At 50.7% G+C, this 24,854-nt stretch overlaps 1 protein-coding gene across 2 annotated transcripts in view; it reads right to left on the bottom strand.

Moving 5' to 3' along the window:
* PLEKHG2 (pleckstrin homology and RhoGEF domain containing G2) overlaps positions 1-22,633 on the bottom strand; it is a 63,725-nt gene extending 41,092 nt beyond the window's left edge. Inside the window, exons 1-3 of one of the 2 annotated variants that reach the window (XM_060275464.2) lie at positions 22,067-22,633; positions 3,740-3,813; positions 2,578-3,005 (exon numbers count right to left, since the gene is read on the bottom strand). In XM_060275464.2, coding sequence (XP_060131447.2) covers positions 2,578-3,005; positions 3,740-3,788 — 477 coding nt within the window. In that variant the 5' untranslated portion in view covers positions 3,789-3,813; positions 22,067-22,633. The remainder of the gene's footprint in view (positions 1-2,577; positions 3,006-3,739; positions 3,814-22,066) is intronic. The other variant, XM_035119655.3, reaches the window with a different exon arrangement.
* Between the last annotated feature and the right edge of the window lie 2,221 nt (positions 22,634-24,854).

The following is a 24,854-nucleotide window of genomic DNA, read 5'->3' as shown; positions in this document are numbered from 1 at the left end:
CCGAGCCTTCATTGGCCGCCGCGGCTGCCACTCGCTGGTCCCTCCCATAGCTCCTTTGCGAAGAGGCCGCCCCACCGAAGCTTTGAACTGCTGCATGTAGAGACAGCGGCGGCGGCGAGTCTCGCTGGGAGCTCGGCGCCAAGCAGGAGCGAGTGGAAAAGCCCCGAGCTCGAGCACGCGTGCAAAATATACGTCCATTCCTTACAGGGCAGTTGCTCCAGTGCGATCAGACTACACCCAAATGCCTCCGAGAAGCCCACCTCGCAAGGCGCCAAGACAACAGCTCCCTCTTGCTGTTTTCAGGAACAGGTAGCTGTTCCTAAACAAAATGCTGCAAAACTGGATCGGGAAACATCTGGCCACTCGCTCTCTCACATTACAGCGAAGAGCCGCCCCGTTAATTTATGTCATTGAGGTAGGCCGAGAAGCAAACGCTGAATTTTAAACGCCGCCGTGGAGGTGTGCCAGGAGAGGCGTTGTAACGCGCAAGTTAAACTCCTGCTCTACTGAAAAGCAGAATAGAAACAGGCCAGGGGAAGGGAGGAACGGCTTCCTCAATGGTGGATCTTAAAAGAAATCACCTGCCTGGGCTTCCCCACATTACTGAATATGTGGATGGGAAACATGAACCCTCCTTGCTGCAAAGGGCTTTCGATTTCAACAGCCCAGCAACAGGAAACCTGAAAAGGTCTGCATTGGGCTGTGTGGTGTAAGAGTTTACAGTCTTTGGCGACTGCGGGGGAAATTACGCATAAACTGCATGTTTCCGGGGAGGATCAAGATTGTTATTATGTCATCTGGTGGGATTATATTTCCTATGCTTTGGATTTAAATTGCCCCAAATCCACCATACACGCCAGCTCAGGAAAAAGGGAGGCCTGGCTTGACACTGGCTCTCTTACGATTTATAATAATAACAATATTATTTTATTATTTATACCCTGCCCATCTGGCTGGGTTTCCCCAGCCACTTGCAACACACATAAAAACATAATAAAACATTGAGCTTTTTTTTTTAATAAAAAACTTCCCCACACAGGGCTGCCTTCAGATGTCTTCTAAAGGTTGCATAGTGATTTATCTCCTTGGCTCGGGGGGGTCGCATAACTCCACACCCTCCAACATTTCTCCCATGTAAATAGGGACGCCTTAAGGAAAAAGCGGGACATTCCGGGACGGCTTCCGTAAATCCGGGACTGTCTCTGGAAAATAGGGGTGCTTGGAGAGTCTGGGGTTTCCGTGCAAATTTACAAAGATGTTTCCTTAGCTGCGCCTCACACTAAAGTCAGATCAAGAACATAGGAACTTCCCAGTACAAGGCTGCCTTCAGATGTCTTCTGAAACTCATATAGTTCTTTATCTCTTTGACTTCTGGAGGTAGGGTGTTCCACAGGGAGGGTGCCACTACCGAGAAGGCCCTCTGCCTGGCTGCCTGTAACTTCACTTCTCCCAGTGAGAATAACAGCAATTTTATTATTTACTGTTTGCTTTTTGCATGGTATGATGTAATACTCTGTTACTGGGGTTAAGAACGTATAAAGAGGTTTGCTGGATCAGGCCAAAGAGGGCTCATCTAGTCCAGCATTCTGTTCTCACAGCGGCCGACCGGATGCCCATTATGGGGAATTTGCAAGCAGGATCCGAGCCCAGGAGCCCTCTCCCCTCCTGTGGATTCCAGCAACTGGGATTCAGAAGCACGGCTGCCTCCAACTGCTAAGGGCAGAGCACAGCCATCCTGGCTAGTAGCCACTGATCGCCCCCCCCCCCTAAATTCGTCTATTCCCCTTTTAAAGCCATCCAAGTTGGCAACCACCACTGCCTCCTGTGGAAGGGAGTTCCATAGTCTAACTCTGCGCTGCGTGAAGAAGGACTTTCTTTTGTCTGTCCTGAATCTTCCAACATTCAGCTTCTCGTGTTATGAGAAAGGGGAGAGAACCCAAATCTCTCTCCATTTTCTTCACGCACTACATCATTTCACATGCTTCTGTCGCGCTGCCTCTTTCTCGCCTTTTCTCTAAACTAAAAAGCCCCAACCTTTCCTCATCGGGGAGTCGCTCCATCCCCTTGATCAGTTTGGTGGAACCTTTCCCAACTCCTTTTCGAGGCAAGGCGACCAGAACCGTACACAGTATTCCATCGACATTCTATGGAGCGTTCTAGGCTGGGTTCAAATGTGCTCAGCCGTGAAGCCAAGCCTGACCATTTTTCAGCCTAAGCTACCTTATTTAATTCCGCTCATTAAATTGGCATACCACCCTTCACCTGAGGAACACAGCATAAAAACACAAAAATATATAACATAATAACAAACAAAACAAAAAAACCATGGTTTAAAAAACAACAACCATGGATTGCTTAACAGCCAAAGGCCTGGTTGAAGAGGAACATTTTCTGCCTGGCACCTAAAGGTAGATAATGAAGGGGTCAAGTGAGCCTCCCTAAGGAGAACATTCTGTAAACGGGGAGCCACCACAGAAAAGGCCCTGTTTTCATGTTGTCAACAAGACCCTTGGAGGGAAAGGCAGGATCAAAATGCAAGGGGAGGCCAGGCACTCAGCCCTGTCTGCCCTTCCTTACCTCCACGATGCTCCTGAGGTCCCGGACATAGGACTGCTCCGTCTCCACGATCTCCATCACCACCCGGTCCAGGTGAGACAGCTTCATCCGGCGTTCTCTGGCCCTGCCCGGACTCGGCGACCAACCCGGGCCCACTTGGGCTTCCCCCGCCCTGTCCAGCAGGGCCACCGGCGTGAGGTCCAGGCTGATGTCGCTGCCGTTCTGGTGCTGCGGGTAAGGCGGGGGGCAGCCCCCCAGCCCCCCGCTGCTGCCGAAGGCGCTCTGGCTGTCCGGCAGCGAGGCGGATGACGCCGAGGAGCTGAGGCTGACGGGGCGGTCGCTGTCCGAGCACACCGTGTTGACCGAGGTGCAGCTGCCCAAGATGGGGTCGGAAGCCATGCTGGAGCCGAGACCACTCAGCGAGGAGACGGACGAGGGCCGGGATGCTGCTAGCCGGGGTGCCGGGAGGAAATGGAAAAGAGAGAAAGCAGACAGGGTTGGAAATGAATCAAAAGTTGCATGCTCAGCCCCCTACCATAAAGGATATCTCTGGCCGGCGTCAGCCCCACGTGCAAAGGAGCAGTTCAACAGGAGGTCGGTCTGTTTCCTAGGCCCCCACCGCACCCCAAGTCTTCTTCATTTACCTTCTCCTTCCCCGGCTTTTCAAAAAATATAAAGCCTCCTCGCTCTCTTCAACATCCTTTTGTGGCGTTCTCTTTTCTCTCTCTCTCTCTCTCTCACCTTTTGAAGCTGTGGTTTGCCTCGCGAGGGATGCTGGGAGGAGAGGCAGTTGTGCAAAGACAGGGCCGCACACTTACTCTCCTCCGCTTCCTCCCTCCAGCCCCCCCCCCAGTACCACAATCTTGCATCTAAGCTTTCGCTGCTTGCAAAAAGCGGGCGGCTAGGCAGGGAGAGAGAGAGAGAGAGGCGTTCAAAAACCGACGAGCGGACTTTGAAACCAAAGGTGGGATTTATTTTTCAAAAGGCTCTGGAAGGCGACCCCACGCCGGGCTGGGCTTTTTCAGAGACACAGATCTCCAATAGGGCAGCTTTTGCCAATCGGGTGCCCTCTGGAAGTTTTGGACGGAAGCAGCTCCCCTTGGCCCAGCCAGCCCAGCTGCGCTATAGACAGGCTGCTTTGGGGATTCACAATCTCTGCTGGCGAGTGGGTTTGAGTACGTACCTGCCTTGCCGCCTCTCTTGGTGCTGCCCCTGCGGGCTCCCTCGGGCATGGTGATGTGGTCTCCGGCGCCTGTCCTGCGAGGAAGGAAGGAAACTTTTAGAAAGGGCCCTGTTCGGGGGAAGGTCCTACACCAGCAGTTTGATACACCATGAGAGCCCGACAGATCAGGCCAACGGCCCATCTAGTTCAGCACCCAGTTCTCGCAATGGCGAAATACATCTGTGAACCTGGAAATGATAGACTGCCTCTGGAACTGGAAGCTCCATTGGAGCGTAAGAAGGGCCTGGGTGCTGGGTCAGGCCAAAGGCTCTCGCAGTGACCAAATACACCTAAGAACCTAGAGATACAGATAACAACAACAACAACAATTTGTTAAAATATTGAAGGTCATCCGCGATAGCACCAGACTGAAACTCTGATCCAATTTTACACCGAGGTTTCACAGAGGCACCCAAGTGCCGAAACTGAGCCCCAGCAACGCGTGGCTAGAAACTCTGAACAAAACCGGAGTCCTGGTGGGTGCGGAGAGCGTCCACGTTGAAGGTGATAGCGGATTCTGTTTGCCGAAGCCGCCGCTGCCGCCCTCCGCCACTGTCCTTCGTTATTGGTGTGGGTGGCAACAAAGGAACTCAGAAGGATCACAGCGGCACCCGGGCGGCAACAGTCCAGCAACCGGGATGGCAAAAATCTGCAAATGGCCTTAGGTAGCCGCTGTGCTAAGGGGCAGGGGGCCCATTGGTTCAGGAAGCCAGAAAAGAGGGGGCTGAGAGCCAGGAATACAGATCTACTAACCATGTAATGGTACAGAATAGTGGTACAGTGGGGACAGGGTTCTCCATGAGCAATAAAAAGTCAGAATACGAAGCTGTACATTCCGTCCGATAGTAAAAAAGTAAATTATGGTAGATGGAAGAGGCAAGGCGAGGCAACCAGAATCTTTGCCTCTTTGCACTTTTACAGTAAATGATGCACAAGCTTTCACAAGGAACTGCATGGAGTGGGAGTTTTTTGTGTCGTTCTGATCTTACATTTTTAGCCTTCGAACTTGCTTTCTCCTTCATCACAATTTTAAAAAGGACAGGCCACTTACCACCTCCCCTCCCCCAGAACGCCATTCTCAGCCAACGCATTTCCTGTATATTTCCAGGGACGCTGCATGCTAGGGCTGGTCAATATAATGTCCAAAACCAATTTGAAGCCTGTATCATGATAATGGTTTCATTATTTGTGACCTGGCAGGTAGCGCTGTGGTTAAACCACTGAGCCTAGGGCTTGCTGATCAGAAGGTCGGCAGTTCGAATCCCTGTGACGGGGTGAGCTCCCGTTGCTTGGTCCCAGCTCCTGCCAACCTAGCAGTTCGAAAGCACGTCAAAATGCAAGTAGATAAATAGGAACCAGTACAGCGGGAAGGTAAACGGCGTTTCCATGTGCTGCTCTGGTTTGCCAGAAGCGGCTTTGTCATGCTGGCCACATGACCTTGAAACTGTACGCCGTCTCCCTCGGCCAATAATGCGAGATGAGCGCGCAACCCCAGAGTCGGTCACGACTGGACCTAATGGTCAGGGGTCCCTTTACCTTTAATATATCGCAAAAAAGTGATGTGTGTGTGTGCGGTGCAAAAAATCACAATGTGGGGGAAACCGCGAAGCCAGCCAATGCCTCTACAGAGCTCCATCCTTATTTCAGACATTGTGATTTATCCATATAGCACGATGTTTATTTCAGACATTGTGATCTATCCGCCTAGCTGCACAATGCTTAGCTGCTGAGGGACGCAAGTGGCGCTGTGGGTTAAACCACAGAGCCCAGGGCTTGCCAATCAGAAGGTCGGCAGTTCGAATCCCCGCGACGAGGTGAGCTCCCGTTGCTCGGTCCCAGCTCTTGCCAACCTGGCAGTTTGAAGGCATGCCAGTGCAAGTAGATAAATAGGTACCGCTGCGGCGGGAAGGTAAACGGCATTTCCATGTGCTCTGGCACTCATCACGGTCCTCTGTGCACCGAAGCGGTTTAGCCCTGCTGGCCACATGGTCAGGAAAGCTGTCTGTGGACAAACGCCGGCTCCCTCGGCCTGAAAGCGAGATGAGGGCCGCAACTCCATAGTCACCTTTGACTGGACTTAACCGTCCAGGGGTCCTTTACCTTTACCTTAGCTGCTGATATATCACAAAGTTGAAAACCAGATTATCGCCCAGCCCTACTGAGCACCCTGAACCTTTTCAGAACCGAATTCCTTCTTTAGCCTCAGCCTGCAATGGGGAAGGACTGTATAGGTCAGGGGCCAAGAATCCGGCTTGCATGCAGAAGGTCCCAGGTTCGAATCTCAGAAGGCATCTTCAGAGTGGGCTGCAAGAGACCCCTGCCTGGAGATGGTATCTAACACCAGTCAGATTAAATCAAATAAACAAGGGGTATTTGGTGTTATGTTGGAGGGGACAGCCAGGAAAGAGGGAATTATGTTCACATGTGGTGGGGGTGTAAATATGTACAATTTGGGGGGGAAAGGGTGTTTAAGGCAATAACAGAAATCACGGGGTTAGCACTATTATCAATTTAGGATGGGGTGGAGGGTTCACAGGCTACGAAGGACTTGCTCACAAATTTACTGACAGCCGCACAAATTATTATAGCTAGGAAGTGGTAGGGGGCAAGCAGAATATAAAATGGAAGAAGGTTACAAAGAGGTTTGGGATAGAGCTATTAATGATAAATTAACACGTGCCATAAAGGTAAGACGGGGAATATGTAGGAGAAATGATTTTGAAGAGATATGGAGGGTGTTCGTAGAATTTGCGTTGTTAAAACGGAAAGGGGTTAAACCAGTGCAAGAGGCGTCGAAATTTTGGGTCTGGCTGTATAATGCAGTTTCCTATTTTCCTAAGTTCCTATGAGGTCTGTGGGTGGTGGAGGCAGAAACTAGCTCTCTCTCTCTCTCTCTCTCTCTCTCTCTCTCTCTCTCTCTCTCTCTCTCTCTCTCTCTCTCTCTCTGACTGGTGGTTCTTGGCTAAACCCGCAGTTCTCCTTGGACCGCCTCGCTCGCCCTCCCCACACAACAGCCTTTGTTCCAGCCCTGTCCCCTGGAAGTCTTGTAAAAACCGTAGAGGGTTGGGTAAACGAAAGGGGGATGCGTCACTCCATCCTGGAGAGGGGGAGGGCAAAAGGTCGCTCAGTCTGGGAAACAATGAATTCATTCAAGAGAGGCGGCAGGTCAGAGAGGAAAAAGCAGAGCCCTCCAACATCACCCTCCTCCCCACTCCTCGTCCCCCCCTGTCCCCAGCACACCATATGAGAACTTTTAACCATGCTGTGGGGAAGGGCAAGGGGGCCAAAACATGGAGCCTGGGAGCAGAGAATGAAAGGAGAGGACCGGATGGAAGAGAAGGACGCAAGGACGCCACGCACATCACATCGCAAACCTCTCTCTCCACTCGTATGTGCCAAGACTTAAGAACCTCAGGACAGCCTCCAGGATGAGGCCAAAGGCCCATCGAGTCCAGCATCTTCGTCACACAGTGGCCAAACAGATGCCTGTGGGAAACTCTCCTCTCCTGCAGTTTCCAGCAACCAGGGATTCAAAGCATCTCTGCCTCCGACCATAGCCATCAATAGCCCTCTCCGCCTTTGCCCCATAGCTGGAAGACCGACATGATACTTACTAGGGCCGACTGGCAGATGAAATTAATGGATTACGCAGAGATGGCAAGATTACCCAGGAAAATCAGAAACCAGGAGGATCAAAACTTCAACAAAGAACGGGACAAATATATACTGTATTTGAAAGACTACTGCAAACACTTGAACTCTTTGGCAGGCTTTAAGTAACTCCTGCAATGATACATAGACTTTGGATATGCAGGTGGTTTTTTTTTAAAGTTATTTAAAGAAAACACAGAGGGGAGGAGGGAAGTCTTGGGATTCGGAAGAATCTTGTGCAAAATTATAATATTTGTAACAACGTTATCTATGTGAGTGAATTTGAAAAACTAAATAATATTTTTTAAATAAAAAAATAGCCCTCTCCATGAATTTGTGTGCTCCTCTCCTAAAGCCATCACTGTCTCTAGTGGCAAGGAGTTCCATAGATTAACTATGAACACCTGCTTCCCTTTATCCATCCTGAATCAACATTCAGCTTTGTTGGGTGTCCACAAGTTCCAGTGCTACGCAAGAGGAAGAAAAACCTCTCTCTATCCCCCCCCTTTTTATATAAACTTGCACCATGTCGTCTCTAATTCACCTTTCCCCTGAACTAAAAAGTCCCGAACGCTGCAACCTTTCCTCATTGGGGAGTTGCTCCATCCTCCTGACTGTTTTGGGATCACACGGCAGGACAGAGTCTCAAACCAAGATGTGCAATCCCAAGACGCCGTTCCCAGCATGTGTGCACTCCTGTCTCAGCAACGTCTACACTGGCTTGGTCATGTCTGCAGAATGGAAGATGGCAGGATCCCCAAGGACGTGCTCTGCAGGGAGCTGGCTTCAGACACCATTGGCAGAAAGATGTCTGCAAACATAACATGAAGCCTGGCAACGTCAAGCCCACCGTGTGGGAATCCCTTGCAGATGACCACTGTGCCTGGAGACAGACAGTCAGGTTGTGCATCCACAGCAGTGACCAGAGGAGGAATGACCGCTGGGAGGAGGGCAGAGAGAAGAAACGCCGTGGTGCTTCTGCAGTGGCACAACCAGACACCTTCCTCTGCCCCAGCTGCATTGAAACATGTCCCTCCCATATTTGTCTCTACAGCCACAGTAGGAGCTGCAACCGTCCAACAGCTTGAACTCACCCCCAAAGGCATGCTGCTACGTTATCTCCTGAGACAGACGGATGCGGGTGGCACTGTGTGGTCTAAACCACTGAGCCTCTTGAGCTTGCTGATCAGAAGGTCGGCGGTTCGAATCCCCACGATGGGATGAGCTCCCATTGCTCGGTCCCAGCTTCTGCCAACCTAGCAGTTCAAAAGCACACTGGTGCAAGTAGATAAATAGGTACTGCTGCGGCAGGAAGATAAACACCGTTTCTGTGCGCTCTGGCTTCCGTCACGGTGTCCTGTTGCGCCAGAACTGGTTCAGTCCTGCTGGCCACATGACCCGGAAAGCTGTCTGTGGACAAACACCGGCTCCCTTGGCCTGAAAGCGAGATGAGTGCCGCAAACCCATAGTCGCCTTTGACTGGACTTAACCGCCCAGGGGTCCTTTACCTTTTACCTTGCCTAACATCCCAGCTGCAAAAACACTCTCACCCATCCCTCCATCCGGAAGCAATTGTCATCATTCAAGAAGAGGGTGGAAGAAGGTCCATGTCGGTTTTGCCTGGGAAAATTCTGCTGCCTAGGGGGAGTCCGGGGTCCACACAGAGACACTCAGGGGGCCACGTTGCCACGTTCTGTAGCAGTGCCGTCTTAAGCGCCCCTGTTGCCATGGTGCGCCGGATCTCTCCGGCGCCCTTCCGCCCTGTTTCCCAGCGCGGTGGGCGGGTGGGCGTGATGCTGCTGCGCGGCGGGCGGGCGGGCAGGCACAGCGCGATCTCTCCGGCGCCCTCCCGCCCCGTTTCCCAGCACGGTGGGCTTGCAGCGCCCTCCTGGCGGGCCGGCGTCATGGTGCCCTGCGCCACCGGGTGTCTATGTAGAGCCGGCCCTGTTCTGTAGCCCCTGGGCCTGCGGCTGCAAAGGTAGCAATGAGGCTGTCAGCCTAGGAGCCAACTTGGTAAGAGAAGTTTGACAACAACCTTCTCCCTTCCACTGCCTCCGGGTGAGACGGGCCTGGAAGAACTTGGCACCAGAGGCAAGGAAGTCTGGCAGGACTGCTAGCTGGTGACAGGCTGGCAGGAGCCAGGCCGGAGAGAGAAAGAAGGGAGGCCTTTGATCCACAAATGGGTTTTCATTTCCCCCCATTCATCTCCACCGGAGGTGAGTAGATCAACACCCAAAGCTGTAGGCTCCCTCTACCCTCCCCCGCTGCTTCTTTCTTAGGGGCTACTCCCTCCCAAGCTGCAGGGTGAAGAGCGGGAGGATCATTAGAGAAGAAACTGAAAATAAAACTGCCGGGATCATAATGCCATTATAAAAATCTGCAGTGCAGCCACCTTGGAAGTACAGTGGTCCCTTGGCTCTCAAACTTAATCCGTTCCGCAATTCCGTTCCAAAACCAAAGCGTTTCAAAACCAAGGCGCGCTTTCCCATAGAAAGTGATGCAAAACGGATTAATCCGTTCCAGACTTTTAAAAACAACCCCGGAAACAGCAATTGAACATGAATTTTACTATCTAATGAGATCACTGAACTGGGTTCCACACAGTCACATAAACAAATGAACCGAAAAAGCCTCAAAAAGAAAAATGCAAAATAAATAGCAAAAACAAAAGTACCAAACTTACTCCATCCCAGAAGCCCGCTTGACTTCAGAAATATTCAAAAACCTAGGCGCAGCTTCTGATTGGTGCAGGTGCCCCGGAAACAACAGCCCACAGCCGCATCGGACGTTCGGCTTCCAAAAAACGTTTGAAAACCAGAACACTTACTTCCGGGTTTTCGGCTTTTGAGAACCAAGGCCTTTGAGAACCAAGGTACCACTGTACTGTGTACAGTTCTGGTCAGCTCACCTGGAAACGGAGATTGCAAAGTTGGAAAAGGTCTAGAAAAGGGATGGAGCAATTCCCCATGAGAAAGGTCGCAGCGTTTGGGGACTTTTCAGTTGGTGGAGGGGGGGGCAAGCAAGAGATGACATGGTAGAAGTTCATAAAATTACGCCAGGCGTAGAGAGTGTGGGTAGAGAAATGTCCTCCCCTTTCTCACAACGCTGGAACTTGCAGACACCCAACGAAGCTGAATGTTGGGAGATCCAGGGCACATAAAACAAAGTGCTTCTTCATGCAGCACATAGTTAAACTGTGGAACTCCCTGCCACAGGAGGCAGTGGCGGCTACCAAGCTGGGTGGTTTAGAAAGAGGATTGGACAAATTCATGGAGGAGGAGAGGGCTATTGATGGCTCCTAGACATAATGGCTCCGCCATGCTTCGGAATCCCAGTTGCTGGAAATGGCAGGAGGGGAGAGTTGCTCTCGCGCTCGGATCCTGCTTGCAGGTTTCCCACAAGCATCTGGTTGGCCACTGTGAGAAGATGATGCTGGATTCGATGAGCCATTGGCCTGATCCAGAAGGCTCTCTATATGTTCTTATGTGTATGAATGACCATGTTCCCAATGAGGTCCTGTCCTTTTTTCGACAGGGCCCAGTGGTGTCCAAACTTTTTTCAAATAGGGCCAGATTTGATGAAGGGCCATGGGGGCCGACCAGAGTTGTTGAGCTTCTTTTAGGATTCAAGTTGTTGAGGGGTTTTTTAGGATTCTACCCCAGGAAATAAACTGCCACAGGGGCCGGATGAAACCGACTGGCGGGCCGGATTAGGTCCCCGAAACGGACTTTGGACATGCATGCGACAGGAGGATCCCATAAATCCGCTTTGAGATGCAATTATGAAATGCAAGGCCTCTTTTCTCACAGGCATAGGCAGCTGGGAGGAGGAGGAAGAAGACGACGACAGGGAAGGACATGGAGTGAAATGTCTAAAGAGCTGGCGGTTTTTCTTTTCAAAACCCAATCTGGCAAACGCCAGCCAAATACCGCATTCCGGAACGAAGGCGGCAGCAAGGCAGCTGGTCCCCTCTGATAAGGTTTGCCAAATCAACGTTTCAGAAAGAAGGAGCTTGATGGAGCGGCTGTTTCAGGATTCGAAGGAGCAAAGCGTTAAAATCCCCCCTGGGGACTGGAAAGCACCAGAATAAGGCATTTATGGAAAACTGGAGTGGCTGATCTTGCATCGCATCCCCCCTGCCTCTCCCCCAAACAAGAGGGGTTGAGGGTTGTTGGTTCTCCAGGGGTGACCTAAAGTCTCCAAGTTGGCCTGGTCCCTCTTCCAGGTCTCAGGCTGGGCCGGATTTAGGTCTGACGAGGCCCTAAGCTCCTGAAGGCAATGGGGCCCTTTATATGTCCAGCTGTCCTTTGTCAACAGCAAATTGTCCCTGTTTTTGTGTGTGTTGAATATATGCTATATGGTAATTTGTGGACCTCATCGGTATCTCAAGCCATTTGCACATGTTGCCATGCAACCCGTCAATGCAGAATGTAGGCACCCTATATATAGAAAGGAGCAAAGCAGTGATAGTTTAGGGAGCAGGCGGGGCCCATTGATTACTTCACAGGAGCCTACACAACACAAAACACGGTTGCTGTAAGTTTGATTTTGTTTTTTTTATCTTATATTTTGGAAATCTACATCCAGGGATTTTTTCCTTTATTTTTTTGGGGGGGGGGCAAGAGAGTGGGGTCCTAAGCTAGAGCTTGTTTAGCTTATGCGTAAATCCAGCATTGATGCCCAGTCTCTCGCATCCACTGAAGCTGACCGCTGAACGGAGGCCGGTCGCTCGGGCACTGGTCCCAGGAGGGGGGCTTAAGAGCATAAGAACAGCCTTCCGGGTCAGGATGATGCCCCAGCACCCTGTTCTCACCATGGCCAACCAGAAGCCAATTATAGCAAACCCTCAAGCGCAGGATGCGAGTGCAAGAACCCTCTTCTAGCAACAGGCATTCAAAAGCATGCTTGCCACTGACTGTGGAGGCAGGGCACAGCCATCAATAGCCCTCTCCTCCCGTAATAAATGCCTCTGGTTCTAATCTAGATTGGTGCCTGCCACTGCTTCCTGTGGCAGTGAGTTCCATAGTTTAGCTATGCTCTGTGTGAAGAAACGCTGGGAGGGAGCCCTGCCTGAAACCTTGGAGAGCTTCTGCTGGTCAGTGCAGTGACCAAAATATAAGGCAGCCTAACCCTGGGGACCAGTAACGTCCAGGCAGCACCCATCGCTTATGTAGCTATTTTGCTCTGGGAACTGGGAATGGGCGCCGAGCTGTCACCCAGCTACTGGGACCTCTCCTGCAGTGTTGTTCACTTCCTCAGAAAGCCAGCTGAACAGCTCGGGGCCACCTCTGCTTCACACACCATCATCAACCAGATAAGCAGGGTATAAATAATAAAATTAGCATCATCATCATCATCATCACTTTCTCTTCTGGGCTGCTGGCCCAAGAGATGCTTCCTCCAGCATCTTCTCCCAGGCCTCTTGGCAGTTGGGGACAGACAAGAGAGTGGCTGCGATGTCTAAACGTTGGCTGTTTCCGTCCCTGCAGAGAAGGGACGACATGAGGGTCCCTTATGGGAAAGGGCGGGTTCCTTGCACTGAGGACACACTGGGGTCCGCACGAGGCTCCTGGTTTTCTCCCTGCCATGAAGTTCTGCCGTTGCTCACCGGAAATAAAGCTGCTGGTATCATAACGCCGTTGTACAAATCTGTAAAGCGGCCACCATCCCCAATGGTCAAACCTCAGTTGGTTCGAGTGTGGTGCTGATAACCACCAGGGTTGCAAGTTTGATGCCCCGTATGGGACAGGCGCATGGCAGGGCGTTGGGGCTAGTTGATCCTCGGGGGTACCCTTCCAACGATTCTACAACCACATTTGGTATACCGTGGTATATTCCATGTTCCAAAGTTCAATTGTCTAGGTGGTGACTCCACTGGGTGCGGAGTCAGAGAAAAGGGAGGCAGACTATGTTTAGGGACACCTTTTCTAGCCCCTCCCCCTTTTCAGGGTGAGGAGAGTGGATCCTAAAAAGGGTTGCTCAGTCGTGGATACAGCTGCCGAGCTGCTCAACTGCCTCGTTCCTTGAGTCAGGACGACTGAATCTGTATCCACCGCTCAGGTGCCGGATCATAGAATCATAGAATCATAGAGTTGGAAGAGACCACAAGGGCCATCCAGTCCAACCCCCTGCCAAGCAGGAAACACCATCAAAGCATTCTTGACATATGCCTGTCAAGCCTCTGCTTAAAGACCTCCAAAGAAGGAGACTCCACCACACTCCTTGGTAGCAAATTCCACTGCCGAACAGCTCTTACTGTCAGGAAGTTCTTTCTAATGTTTAGGTGGAATCTTCTTTCTTGACGTTTGAATCCATTGCTCCGTGTCCGCTTCTCTGGAGCAGCAGAAAACAATCTTTCTCCCTCCTCTATATGACATCCTTTGATATATTTGAACATGGCTATCATATCACCCCTTAACCTTGACTAGGGGCTTCCAGATTTCACGGTCCTGCCCTTGTTTACTATTTGCCGATCGCCATGGGACTTTTGGGGTTTGGGTTGGGTTTTCGGAAGACACCTGTGCATGAATTTGTTTGTAGATCAGTGCACGCTGACCAAAGCACAGTCTTCGCAGTAAGGCTCTGTTCCGATGGCATCAGTAGTCACCTTGTGGTGAGTGGGCTTCACATTCCTACGACCCTTGTGAGCGAAGCCGTCGGGAATCTTGTACTCCCAGCAGGGCCAGCGGTAAGGCGGTAAGGTCAAAGGGGAGGAGCTAGACAAAGAATGACCCAAAAAGTCCTCAATGGCAGAACAGGCGGGTGATAACAAGCAGTATGTTACAACGGCTGTGAAGGCGGATGAAGGCTGCAGCAGATAAGAATCTACCAGGAATACTGTGGACAGTTCTGGTCGCCTCGCCTCAATGTGGAGTTGGAAAAGGTGCAGAAAAGGGCAACCAAAATGATTAAAGGGATGGCAGAAAGGTAGTGAAATACAGTAATAATAATAATAAATTGCTCTGACAGGGAATTTTAAAGCACAGACCTACGTATGTCTGGAAATGAGGAGCAAAGTCTGGGTGAGCCCTAAGAGCAGGCATCCCCAAACTGCGGCCCTCCAGATGTTTTGGCCTACAACTCCCATGATCCCTAGCTAACAGGACCAGTGGTCAGGGAAGATGGGAATTGTAGTCCAAAACATCTGGAGGGCCGAAGTTTGGGGATGCCTGCCTATGAGGATAAAAAAAATGGAAGTTTATAAAATGATGCTTGGCGTGGGGAAAGTAGAGAGAGAAAAGTTTCTCTCCCTCATAACATTAGAACCCGTGGAGATACAATGAAGCTGGTTCCTGGAAGATTCGGGAAGGGGGGGGAGAGGTACTTCTTCTAGTTAATCTATGGAACTCCCTGCCACAGGAAGCAGTGATGACCACCAACTTGGATATCTTTAAAAGAGGATCAGGAAAATGCATGGAGGAGAGGGATATTGAAGGTCAGGATGGCCATCCTCTGAGGCAGCAATGCTTCTGAATCCCAGTTGCTGGAAACACAGGAGAGGAGAGTTGCTCTTGTGTTCGAATCCTGCTTGTGCGCATCCGGTTGGGCCCTGTGAGAAGAGGATGCTGGAGTAGATGGGCCTTTGGCCGGATCCAGCATCCAGGCTCTTCTTATGCTATTATGGAACCTCCAGGTCCAGAGGCAGTCTATCTAGATTCCTAGGTTCTTAGGGGTATTTGGCCCCTTGTGAGAGCAGGATGCTGGACTAGGTAGGCCATTGGCCCAATCCAGCAGGCGCTTCTTAGGCTTTCACCTGGAAATTATTCCCCTGTTCCATCTTGCCTCCAGATCCCCTACCCCACCTCTACCCAAGGAGCTGTCCTTTCATGGAATCATAGAGTTGGAAGGAACCCCTGGGGTCATCTAGTTCAGCCCCCTGCAATGCAGGAATCTCAGCTAAAGCATCCCTGACAGATGGCCATCCAACCTCTGCTTAGAAACCTCCAAGGAAGGAGAGTCCACAACCTCCCAAACAGTGTTAGAAACTGAGATATGAAAGCTAGGAGCTAAATGGCACCTAAATGGATGCAACATGTCTAGACGCACTTTTTTTATATAACAAGAATTCAAAGCTGAAAACGAATGAATTGCAACTAAAATATTATAGTCCTTTTTTCGCATGGTCTACTCTTTCCGCTGCCCGCCCCCCTAATATTCTTAAGAGGGTCTCTTCTCCAGCCTTCAGAGAGTAGCTGGAAGTGGGGAGGCAGAAAAAAAGTCCCCCTTTCCTTCCACTCTGCAGTTTTAACCTGAAATCTTAGGCACAGTACTGCGCTCGGAGCTCAGAAACTGCTCACGCTAATGAAATCCCCTGTCGCAAAATACGCCCGGAACAATTGGAGTTTTGAACGCGGCTCCCAATGGAATCCATTCCACTGTCGAAGTGCTCTTACTGTCAGAAATTTTTTCCCTATGTTTAGTCGGAATCTCCTTTCTTGTAACTTTGCAAACCACCTCGTACAGAGACGGCATTACAACCTTTGTCTTTTCCAAGGTTTTCCAGACCGGAGAAACCCACAGCTCATGTGCCGGAGGGAGTATTCTTGTGGGCGAGGTTGGACCAAGGGGGCAGGGCTTGGGCAAGTGGCTCCCCCTTGGATTCGTCCCCCGTAAAACTTTTCCGCCACTTCAGATCTTCCCTCTCCCTTTTCTCCATTTGGCCTCCTGGCAGGGGAGCATCACAGCAGCGAACATTTCTGTGGCTTAGGTTCTCTAAACAGGAGCGCTAGGGAGGGCGAATGCTCCTTCAGCAGACAGGAGGGGTGACGTCAAGTCTCTGTTTCCACCCCTGAGGGTGCCAGGGGCCCTGACCAAACAGACAGGGCATTCCTGGAGGGGGGGGAACGGCCTCCAATTTTACTGCTATTATCCAGAGAGGCTGATCGCCAAAGAATTGATGCTTTTGAATTATGGTGCTGTAGGAGACTCTTGAGAGTCCCATGGACTGCAAGAAGATCAAACCTATCCATTCTTAAGGAAATCAGCCCTGAGTGCTCACTGGAAGGACAGATTGTGAAGCTGAGGCTCCAATACTTTGGCCACCTCATGAGAAGAGAAGAATCCTTGGAAAAGACCCTGATGTTGGGAAAGATTGAGGGCACTAGGAGAAGGGGACGACAGAGGACGAGATGGTTGGACAGTGTTCTCAAAGCTACGAACATGAGTTTGACCAAACTGTGGAAGGCAGTGGAAGACAGGAGTGCCTGGCGTGCTATGGTCCATGGGGTCACGAAGAGTCGGACACGACTAAACGACTAAACAACAACAACTTTTGATTCTGGCAATGCGCTTGGCTGGCTGTTGCCATTCTTCTCCCTTTCCCCTGTTCTCTCCCTTCACCGGCATTGGGGTCCCAATCTATAAAGGGAGTTGGAAAGAGACACTCCAGGGAGAAAAAATAATAATCTTGCAGTCTTGGAGGTCCAAGAGAGATACACCCAGCGGAGCCGGATTTTGGTTTGATGCGGCCCTCAGCTCCTGAAGGAAATGGGGCCCTTTCTATGTCCAGTTGTTCTTTGTCAACAACAAATTGTCGCTTTTTTGTGTTGAATTTTGTGGTCATTTATGGACCTCATAGGTATCTCAAGCCATTTGCACATGCAGAATGTAGGCACCCTATATATAGAAAGGAGCAAACCAGTGATATTTTAGGGAGCAGGCTAGCAGGCGGGGCCCATGACTTACATCAGAGGAGCCTACACAACACAAAACACAGTTGCTGTAGGTGGGTTTTATTTCATTTGTTTTTTTTAAATCTTATATTTTGTAAATGTACATCCAGTTTTGTTTCTTTTACATTTGGGGGGGTGGGGCAAGAGAGTGGGGCCCTAAGCTAGAGCTTGTTTAGCTTATACGTAAATCCGGCACTGCCACCCAGTCTCTCGCAGCCCCTGAAGCTGACCATTGAATGGAGGCCGGTCACCCAGGGAAGCTCCCAGACATTCAATATTTTGGGGGTGGGATTCAATCCCACAGCATCCAACCTTCTGCAATGCAGGAATCACAGCTAAATCACCAGCCTATACAGGATGTGCAATGAAAGCTCTTTTTGCACTGTCGCGCAACCAAGCTGCTCCCCCACCACATACAACCCCGAAATTGGATTTTTTACAAGAGGGGAAAGTGTCAGGAAAATGTCCCGAAAAGCATGGGATAACCCTGGTGGAGGCTGGAGGCGCCTAGACCTGGTGTTGGGATGCCAGGGCTGAGCCTAGAAGCTCATTTTTGTTTCCCAAAATTAATGTTGCTGAATATTTTTTGAAGACAATCTTGTCAATAGAATCGGCCTTACCTATGATCTTGGAAAACAGATCATAGGTAAGGCCGATTCTTTTGACGAGCTCAATGGAAAACAGCCACAGATCTTACACTGAACGCTTGGGTACCACTTGCTCTGGTACTTAGATATAATGGAGGAAACTACGTATAATTTGAGATTTCAACGGGGACTGGCGGCTGTTCTCAAACCACCTTCCCCCCCCATCCAATCTTCAAAATAACAGCAGCGGCTGTGCCCCACCTCTGCCAGCCCTCTGCTCTCCTCTGCCAGCCTTCTCCACGGCTGCCCTGAAGTTTCTGGGGAAGCGGGGAGCAGAAAGCAACGTATATAGTACCGGTGCATGCCATCATTGCTGAAAGGAAAGGAAAGGCTTTGCGGAGAAAGCCAAGAAATCCCATTTCCTTCCGAGTCCAGTCATAGTGGAGGCAGATTGACCTGAGATGAACCTGGCCCTTTTCGGAACACACAGAAACCCCTCAGGGCAAGGCAGGCAGGCAGGCAGGCAGGCGGCAGGGTTCAAGGAGCCAAGTCTTGTTTTAGGATAACCGCATCCATACAGAGAGGCAGTGTGGTGTAGCAGTTAGTGTATCAGACTAGGACCTGGAATAAGTCAGGGCTCAAATCCTGCCCGCCCGCAACTGCAGAGTCCATTTTGTGCATGTGCAGAGTGCATCTTCTCGCACCACGAAGTAACTGCAGCTGGTTGCAGCTGGCCGAGTGAGGGAATTTGAACCCTCGTCCCTCCAAGCTCAGCGCTCTAGCCGTTACCACACACTGGCTCTCGATTCTTTCAGCTCCTGCAATGCCTTCCCAGCACCTAAAGCTCCCCCCCCAAAAAAACCAGAGTCTTTGCACACCTTTTACAACCCACTTTCTCTCTGCTCTGCACACCCCCTTCCTTGATTCCAGAAATGTCTTCTTCTCCTCTTTCATGTCCAAATCTGCCCCTCCAAACCCGATCCTATAAAATTCAATCGCTCTTCCAATGCAGACCCCCACCCCACCCCTGCCAGAAAGAGCGCCTGACCGCTGGCCACCCCCCTGATCGCAATTTGCTCCTCCATATTCCACACACCCGCTACACAAAACCGAAATCTGACTCCCTTTCTCCCTCCATTGAAAAACTGAGCATTGCATTCCACGCCCAGCTCCTGGAACAGATTTCCCCCTTTCTTTTTCCCACTCTCGCCTGCTCTCTGCATTCGGCTGCAGAACAGATCCCAGACACGCTCTTTAGGGTGCTAGATCTCACACCCCAGCACTCACTCGCCCGCACCCTTAAAAACGCAACTGCAGCCCAGCAACCTGGCAAGCCCCCAGGGACTTTCCTAGGAAGGATTCCTGGAGGGTGAGCCAAGCCAAGCCTCCCACTTCCTGTTGGTGTTGCCCAAGAACAACACCAACCCCTCAAAAAATAAACTATGCAATGTGCACCTAAACTCTGCCCATGCACAAAGTTCAAAATGTGAGAACGGTTGTTGGTGCAGCGCTCGGTGGTTTGGCACACCAGGCTTCGCCAACCTGGCGCCCTCCAAATATTTTTGACTACTACTCCCATCAGCCGCTATCAGGGCTGATGGGAGTTGTAGTCCAAAATATTTGGAAGAGGCCCAGTTGGCGAAGCCTGGTTGACACGTGTGTGTGTGTGTGTGTGTGTGTGTGTGTGTGTGTGTGATCACACTGGTTCCTTTTGATTTCTTTAACCCTGATTCTCATAGGATTGCAGAGTTGGAAGGGGATCCCCAAAGGTCATCCAGTCCAACCCCGCGGCAATGCAGGAATCACAGCTGAAGACTCCCTCAGGGACAGCCATTATTAACCCTCCCCCCTTTGAAGTAAACAGTGGTTTACTCGAAAGTAACTGCCCTATGGGAAATGGAGAGCTGAGACGCAGCATAATCTGCATCTGGGGAAGGGTGGCAGCTCAATGGTAGAGCACTCGCCTTCCATGAAGAAGGTCCTGCGTTCAAATCCTGGTGGAAAAACTCCTGCTGGAAACCCTACAGAGCTGCTGCCAGTCAGTGCAGGTAATACACAGCTGGGTGGGCAAAGGGCCTGAATTCAGTACGAAGCAGCTTCCGGAAAGGGTTGAAGCTCCGTGGCATGGCGTCCGCTTTGCATGCAGAAGGTCCCAGGTTCTATTCTCAACAGCTGCGACTCGAGCATTGCAGGGGGTTGGACTAGATGACCCCTGGGGGTACGTCCAAGTGTAAAATTCCATGAACTCCAAAGGAAGGCTGGGAGAGACTACCTGCCTGAAAGCCTAGAGAGCCATGGCTGCCAGTCAGTGCTGCCGTTATGGAGCTAGAATGGACCAGTGAATGGTCCGATTCATTCTGATGCAGGTTCTTTTGTTCCTAACTGGTACCCAAGATAAAATGGTGCTCTTTTACTCTGGATTAATGCTCCCAGGGTGTGGAGTGAGAAAGATGGGTGCTTTGGTTCCGTAGAGAAGAGCATAAAACATGCATCAGAGACCCACCCTGCGACTGGGCATTTTGAGCGCAAAAATCCGCCTTTTTCCACCACCGTTGATGGAGACATCAGCTGGACAGTTCCACAGTCCAGCCCTTACATGAAACTAGCGAGTTTCAAATTAGTTCAACTAAGTTTCCTTGTGGGAAAGATGCTCAGTGTTGCAGCACTGGGGTGGAGCAGGGAGTCATTTAAACAGAAGGCGACCCAACCCAAAGTGTGGTGACAGCAGCGGATCTTGCAAAAGAACAGCAACTGGAATCAGGTGAGGAACACAGAACTGTAAGGTTGGAAGGGACACCCAGCGGTCATCTAGCCCAACCCCCCTGCAAGGCAGGAATCTCAGCTAAAGAATCCCTGATGACCATCCATCCCAGGCATCCCCAAACCCGGCCCTCCAGATGTTTTGGGACTACAACTCCCATCATCCCTAGCTAACAGGGATGATGGGAATTGTAGTCCAAAACAGCTGGAGGGCCAAGTTTGGGGGTGCCTGATCCAACCTCTGTTTAAAAACCACCAGTGAAAGAGAGTCCACCACCTTCCGAAGAAGTACGTTCGAGTGCCAGCAGCTCCTACCCTCAAAACGTTGTTCCTAAAGTTTAGCCGGAATCTCGAAATTTGAACCCACTGGCTCAGGTCCTCCCCTCCCGAGCAGCAAAAAGCAAGCTTGCCCTCCAAAACCCCTTCCTTGGGGGCCAAGGGCTTGCCTTACCCCACACCCCTGCTTTTCAGTACCAAAGCTCAACTCTGGGGAAATGGCAACGGTGCCTCTGAGCACGCGCAGAGCGCCTAACTCCTCCTAACACCAGCGGTGGGCCGATGAGAGCCAGGCCCCCAGAAATGCGTGACAAAAGTTTATGAGAGGAGAGGGGAGCGTGACTTTGCGCAGCAGTGGGGAGGATTCCTGGCACCAGAACTTAAAAGGCCATGCTGGGGATTAAAGAGCTCTGTCCCACAGAAGCCTGTGTGCCGGGGAGGAGGCGCCGTTCCTGCGAGGCAGTGTCCCTCAGTTCAAAGGCAGGCCAGTTATTAATCACATTTACGCCCAGCGTGTTTTACAATCCTGCCTTGCATTCTTCCTGGGATGCATGTGCCCCACCACACCCCACGGCCGCAGATGGAGGAAACCAGGCCCAAGGCCACGTGATGCCTAACCAGCTGCATGCCTCATAGAGCATGTGCAGAGAGCCCTTGTCCATTTATTTAATTTAGGAACTCCAGGCGGCGGCGTTATCCCCATCCTCGGCAAAAACCCCACAACAATCCTGCAAGGTAGGCTTGGCTGAGAGGCAGGGAGTCTCATGGCCAAGCAAGGGATTTGAACCCTGGTCTCCTCGGTCCTACTCTAACCACTGCACCACCCTGGCTCTCTCAACCACACCTGAAAGCAAGCCTCTGTTGAGCCATGCAAGGCAATATGAAACCTCAAAAAGTCCCAGCACAGCTCTTTTGTATTGGAAATATTTGAGGCTTTTGCTTTCTAAAAAGAAATTTGGGGGGGACGGGGTGGGGGAGACACAAAGAGGTCCAGCTTAAATCTACCTGGAAGGTACACAATCTTTGGCCTGAAAGTGCTTTTATCCACGCTAAGGCCCACTGGCTCTTACTAAGTGCGCCTGTGAGCAAAAAGCACTCTGGACATGCTCTGAACCCCCCTTTGTATTCCAACATTCGCCTCTCTGCCAGGATCAAAACCCAAACCTTCCAATAGAGCCAATGGGAGCAAGCTCCCCAGGAAACTCAAGGGGGCTTACTTCCGAGTAAGACACCCATGCATGCATTATAGATTCCCACACAGACATACACAGACACACACACACACACACCCCGGACATTTTTGGGGATCCGCTCTTTCCAAAGCGGATCGACGCGCGACTCACCCTTCCAGAGTGTGCCGGAGCCGGAGTCTTCGCGTCTCCCGGGACCGGTCCTCAGTTCCCAGTCCAAACCATCACCGTTGCCTCTGCCATGTTGGGGATACTGGCCGAGCTCCTCCGGGCGTGGGAAGGAAGCGAAATGCTCAGATCCAGCTTGTTTGTAGAAAGAATAATACTAATAAAATGCCTTCCTTTGACTGCACATACTCGGAAAGGTCTTTCTCCCCTTCCTTCCTTCTTTCTTTCTTTCTTTCTCTCTCTCTTTCTCCCCCGCCCCTAAAGCTTGTGGGTAGGGGGGGCTAAGCCAGACCACCCCAAGCCTCCTCTTCCAGGTTCCCCACCCCTCCTTTTCTTGCAGATTTCTTGGGGTTTGGGAGATTTCTGGAGAGAGACAAATATAGCCAGCTCTCCTTTTTTTTGGAGACAAGGCGCGCAACAGATTCCAGCTGGAGAAACTGGGAGACGGGAGAGGAAGGGGGGGGGAGAGAGAGAGAGAGGGGAAGGGGGAGGGGAGAGGGGGTGGAGGGAAGGAGGTGGGGGGAGAGAATAAGCAAATGGAGGGAGAGGGGGGATGTTGCACTGGGGGGGGGGTGGCGAGGGGAGAGGAGGAGGGAAGAAAAAGCCGAGCAAGAAATTCTCTCACACTCACTTCTGCTGGAGAGTTTCCTGTGCGCAGACAGATGCTGGAAGGCGGGGAGGGGGAGGGCTTTTAACTCCTTGCTCTCCAGACTGGCAAATCTGCTCCGTTTTCCTGGTAGACACAGACTAAAAAAAAAGAGGTCCGTGGTCGAGTTTTTTTGTTCTTCCACGTGGAAGCTGAACCTTGAACATCCAAACGCGCGATGGATCCCCCCCGGCGCGTAATTCCTTACCATAATAATAATAATAATAATAATAATAATAATAATAATAATGTTTGCTGGTGGTGGTACTGTAAGCTTGGCTGGAATTGGCACAGAGGCTTCCCACCCACAAGTAATTTTCTGGTGCCGCAGAAGAAGCACGGCGAGAGTTTTTCTGAGCATGCACAAAGTGCATTTAAAACTCGTTGGCTGGTGGAACTGTAAGCTTGTCTGGAATTGCCACAGAGGCTTCTCCTTGTTACACCACCCATACTTAATTTTCTGGTGCCGCAGCTGAGCCTTGGAGCTTTGGAAGAAGCATGACGAGAGTTTCCCTGAGCATGCACAAAGTGCATTTAAAACTCGTTGGCTGGTGTCGGGTAGATAGCCGTGTTGGTCTGACGCAGTTGAAATAAATATCTGGTACCTGAAGAAGTGTGCATGCACACAAAAGCTTATACCCAGAACAAACTTATTTGGTCTCTAAGGTGCTACGGGACAATTTTTATTTTTGTATTTTGTTGGCTGGTGATACTGTAAGCTTGGCTGGAATTGGCTTGGAGGGTTTTCACCACCATTGCCACAATTTGTTTTTCTGGTGCCACCTGGAACTTGTGAAGAAGCATGAGAGTTTCTCTGAGCATGTACAAAGTGGTTTTTTTAAAAAAATAAAAACAAAAAAGTTTGCTGGTGGTGCTTTAACCCAGCTGGAACTGGCACAGAGGCTTCCCACCACAATTATCATTCCGGCGTCACAGCTGAGCCTTGGGACATGTGAAGACACATGGCAAGGGTTTCTCTGAGCAGCCACAAAGTGCATGTCCCCAAAACACAAACATGCACCTTCATTTTCGAGAAAATGCCAGAGCTTACCCTCACATGCTTGGCATTCAAGGCCAATGTCCCTGAGTCAGAAAAGGCTTCCCACACCCATTTGCTTGGAAAATAAACAGTGACTAGACTCTGGAAGCTGTGAAGACATTCCTATGGATGACTGAGAACTGGTAGCTGCTGGTGAAGAGTGAAACACGCTTTATTTCTCAGCTTCAGGTCTCCAGATGTTGTTGGACTACAACTCCCATCATCCCCAGCTAGCAGGACCAGTGGTCAGGGATGATGGGAGTTGTAGTCCAACAACATCTGGCAACTCAAGGCTGAGAAAGACTTCCCTGCAATATGGGGAAGCGGGGAGGAGACATCTAGTTCAAACAAACCGAAAACATTCCTCAGATGCGAGGAACTTAACATTACGCATATAAATCTACAAATACATTCCAAAGGTCTATTTTTAGGTTTCCGATAGGCCGCACATGCCAGTGGGGATGTTGGACTAAATTATGTCAATTTCGTTTTCTACTGGTTTCCATTTTTTCCAGTCTAGGGATGATGGGAGATGTAGTCCCAAAACATCTGGAGGGCCGAGTTTGCCTATGCGTTGTCAAGTCTGTGCAGCCTTACACTACAATCCTAAACATTTTTGCTCAGAACTAAGTCACACTGAGTTCAAAAGGATTTACCCTTTCGTATGTTCTTGATCTTTCCATTATTATTATCCCCCTTTATCCTTACTGGGACTCAAGGCAGCTTACAGCTACAATTTCATTTCATTCCACTTATCTGTTGAAGGCGTTCCACACCTCACACATTTTTCTTTACAACACTCCTGCGAGGTGGGCTGGGTGGAGAGGTTGCAATTGGCTCAAGGCGAGCAATGTTGATGTGCGCATGATGTTGTGTGGGTGCAGCGAGAGCAAACACGGGAGAAGCTTCTTGACGTTCCTGTTTTCATCGGAGAAATGTTGGAGGGTTTGATAGTGGCTGACCAGATCTCTGCCCGTTGTGGGAATCCCACAAGCAGAATCCCAGGATCTCTCCCCTCCTGAACTTTCCAGCCCCTGGCAATTGGGAGAATCATTGCCTCCAACCATCATGCCTGGTAGTCATACAGT

This window comes from Zootoca vivipara, chromosome 6 (assembly GCF_965207765.1).
Source record: "Zootoca vivipara chromosome 6, rZooViv2.hap1.1, whole genome shotgun sequence".
NCBI lineage: Eukaryota > Metazoa > Chordata > Lepidosauria > Squamata > Lacertidae > Zootoca > Zootoca vivipara.
The sequence above is the reverse complement of the archived record's forward strand: the minus strand, read 5'-3'. Positions and strand labels throughout refer to the sequence as shown.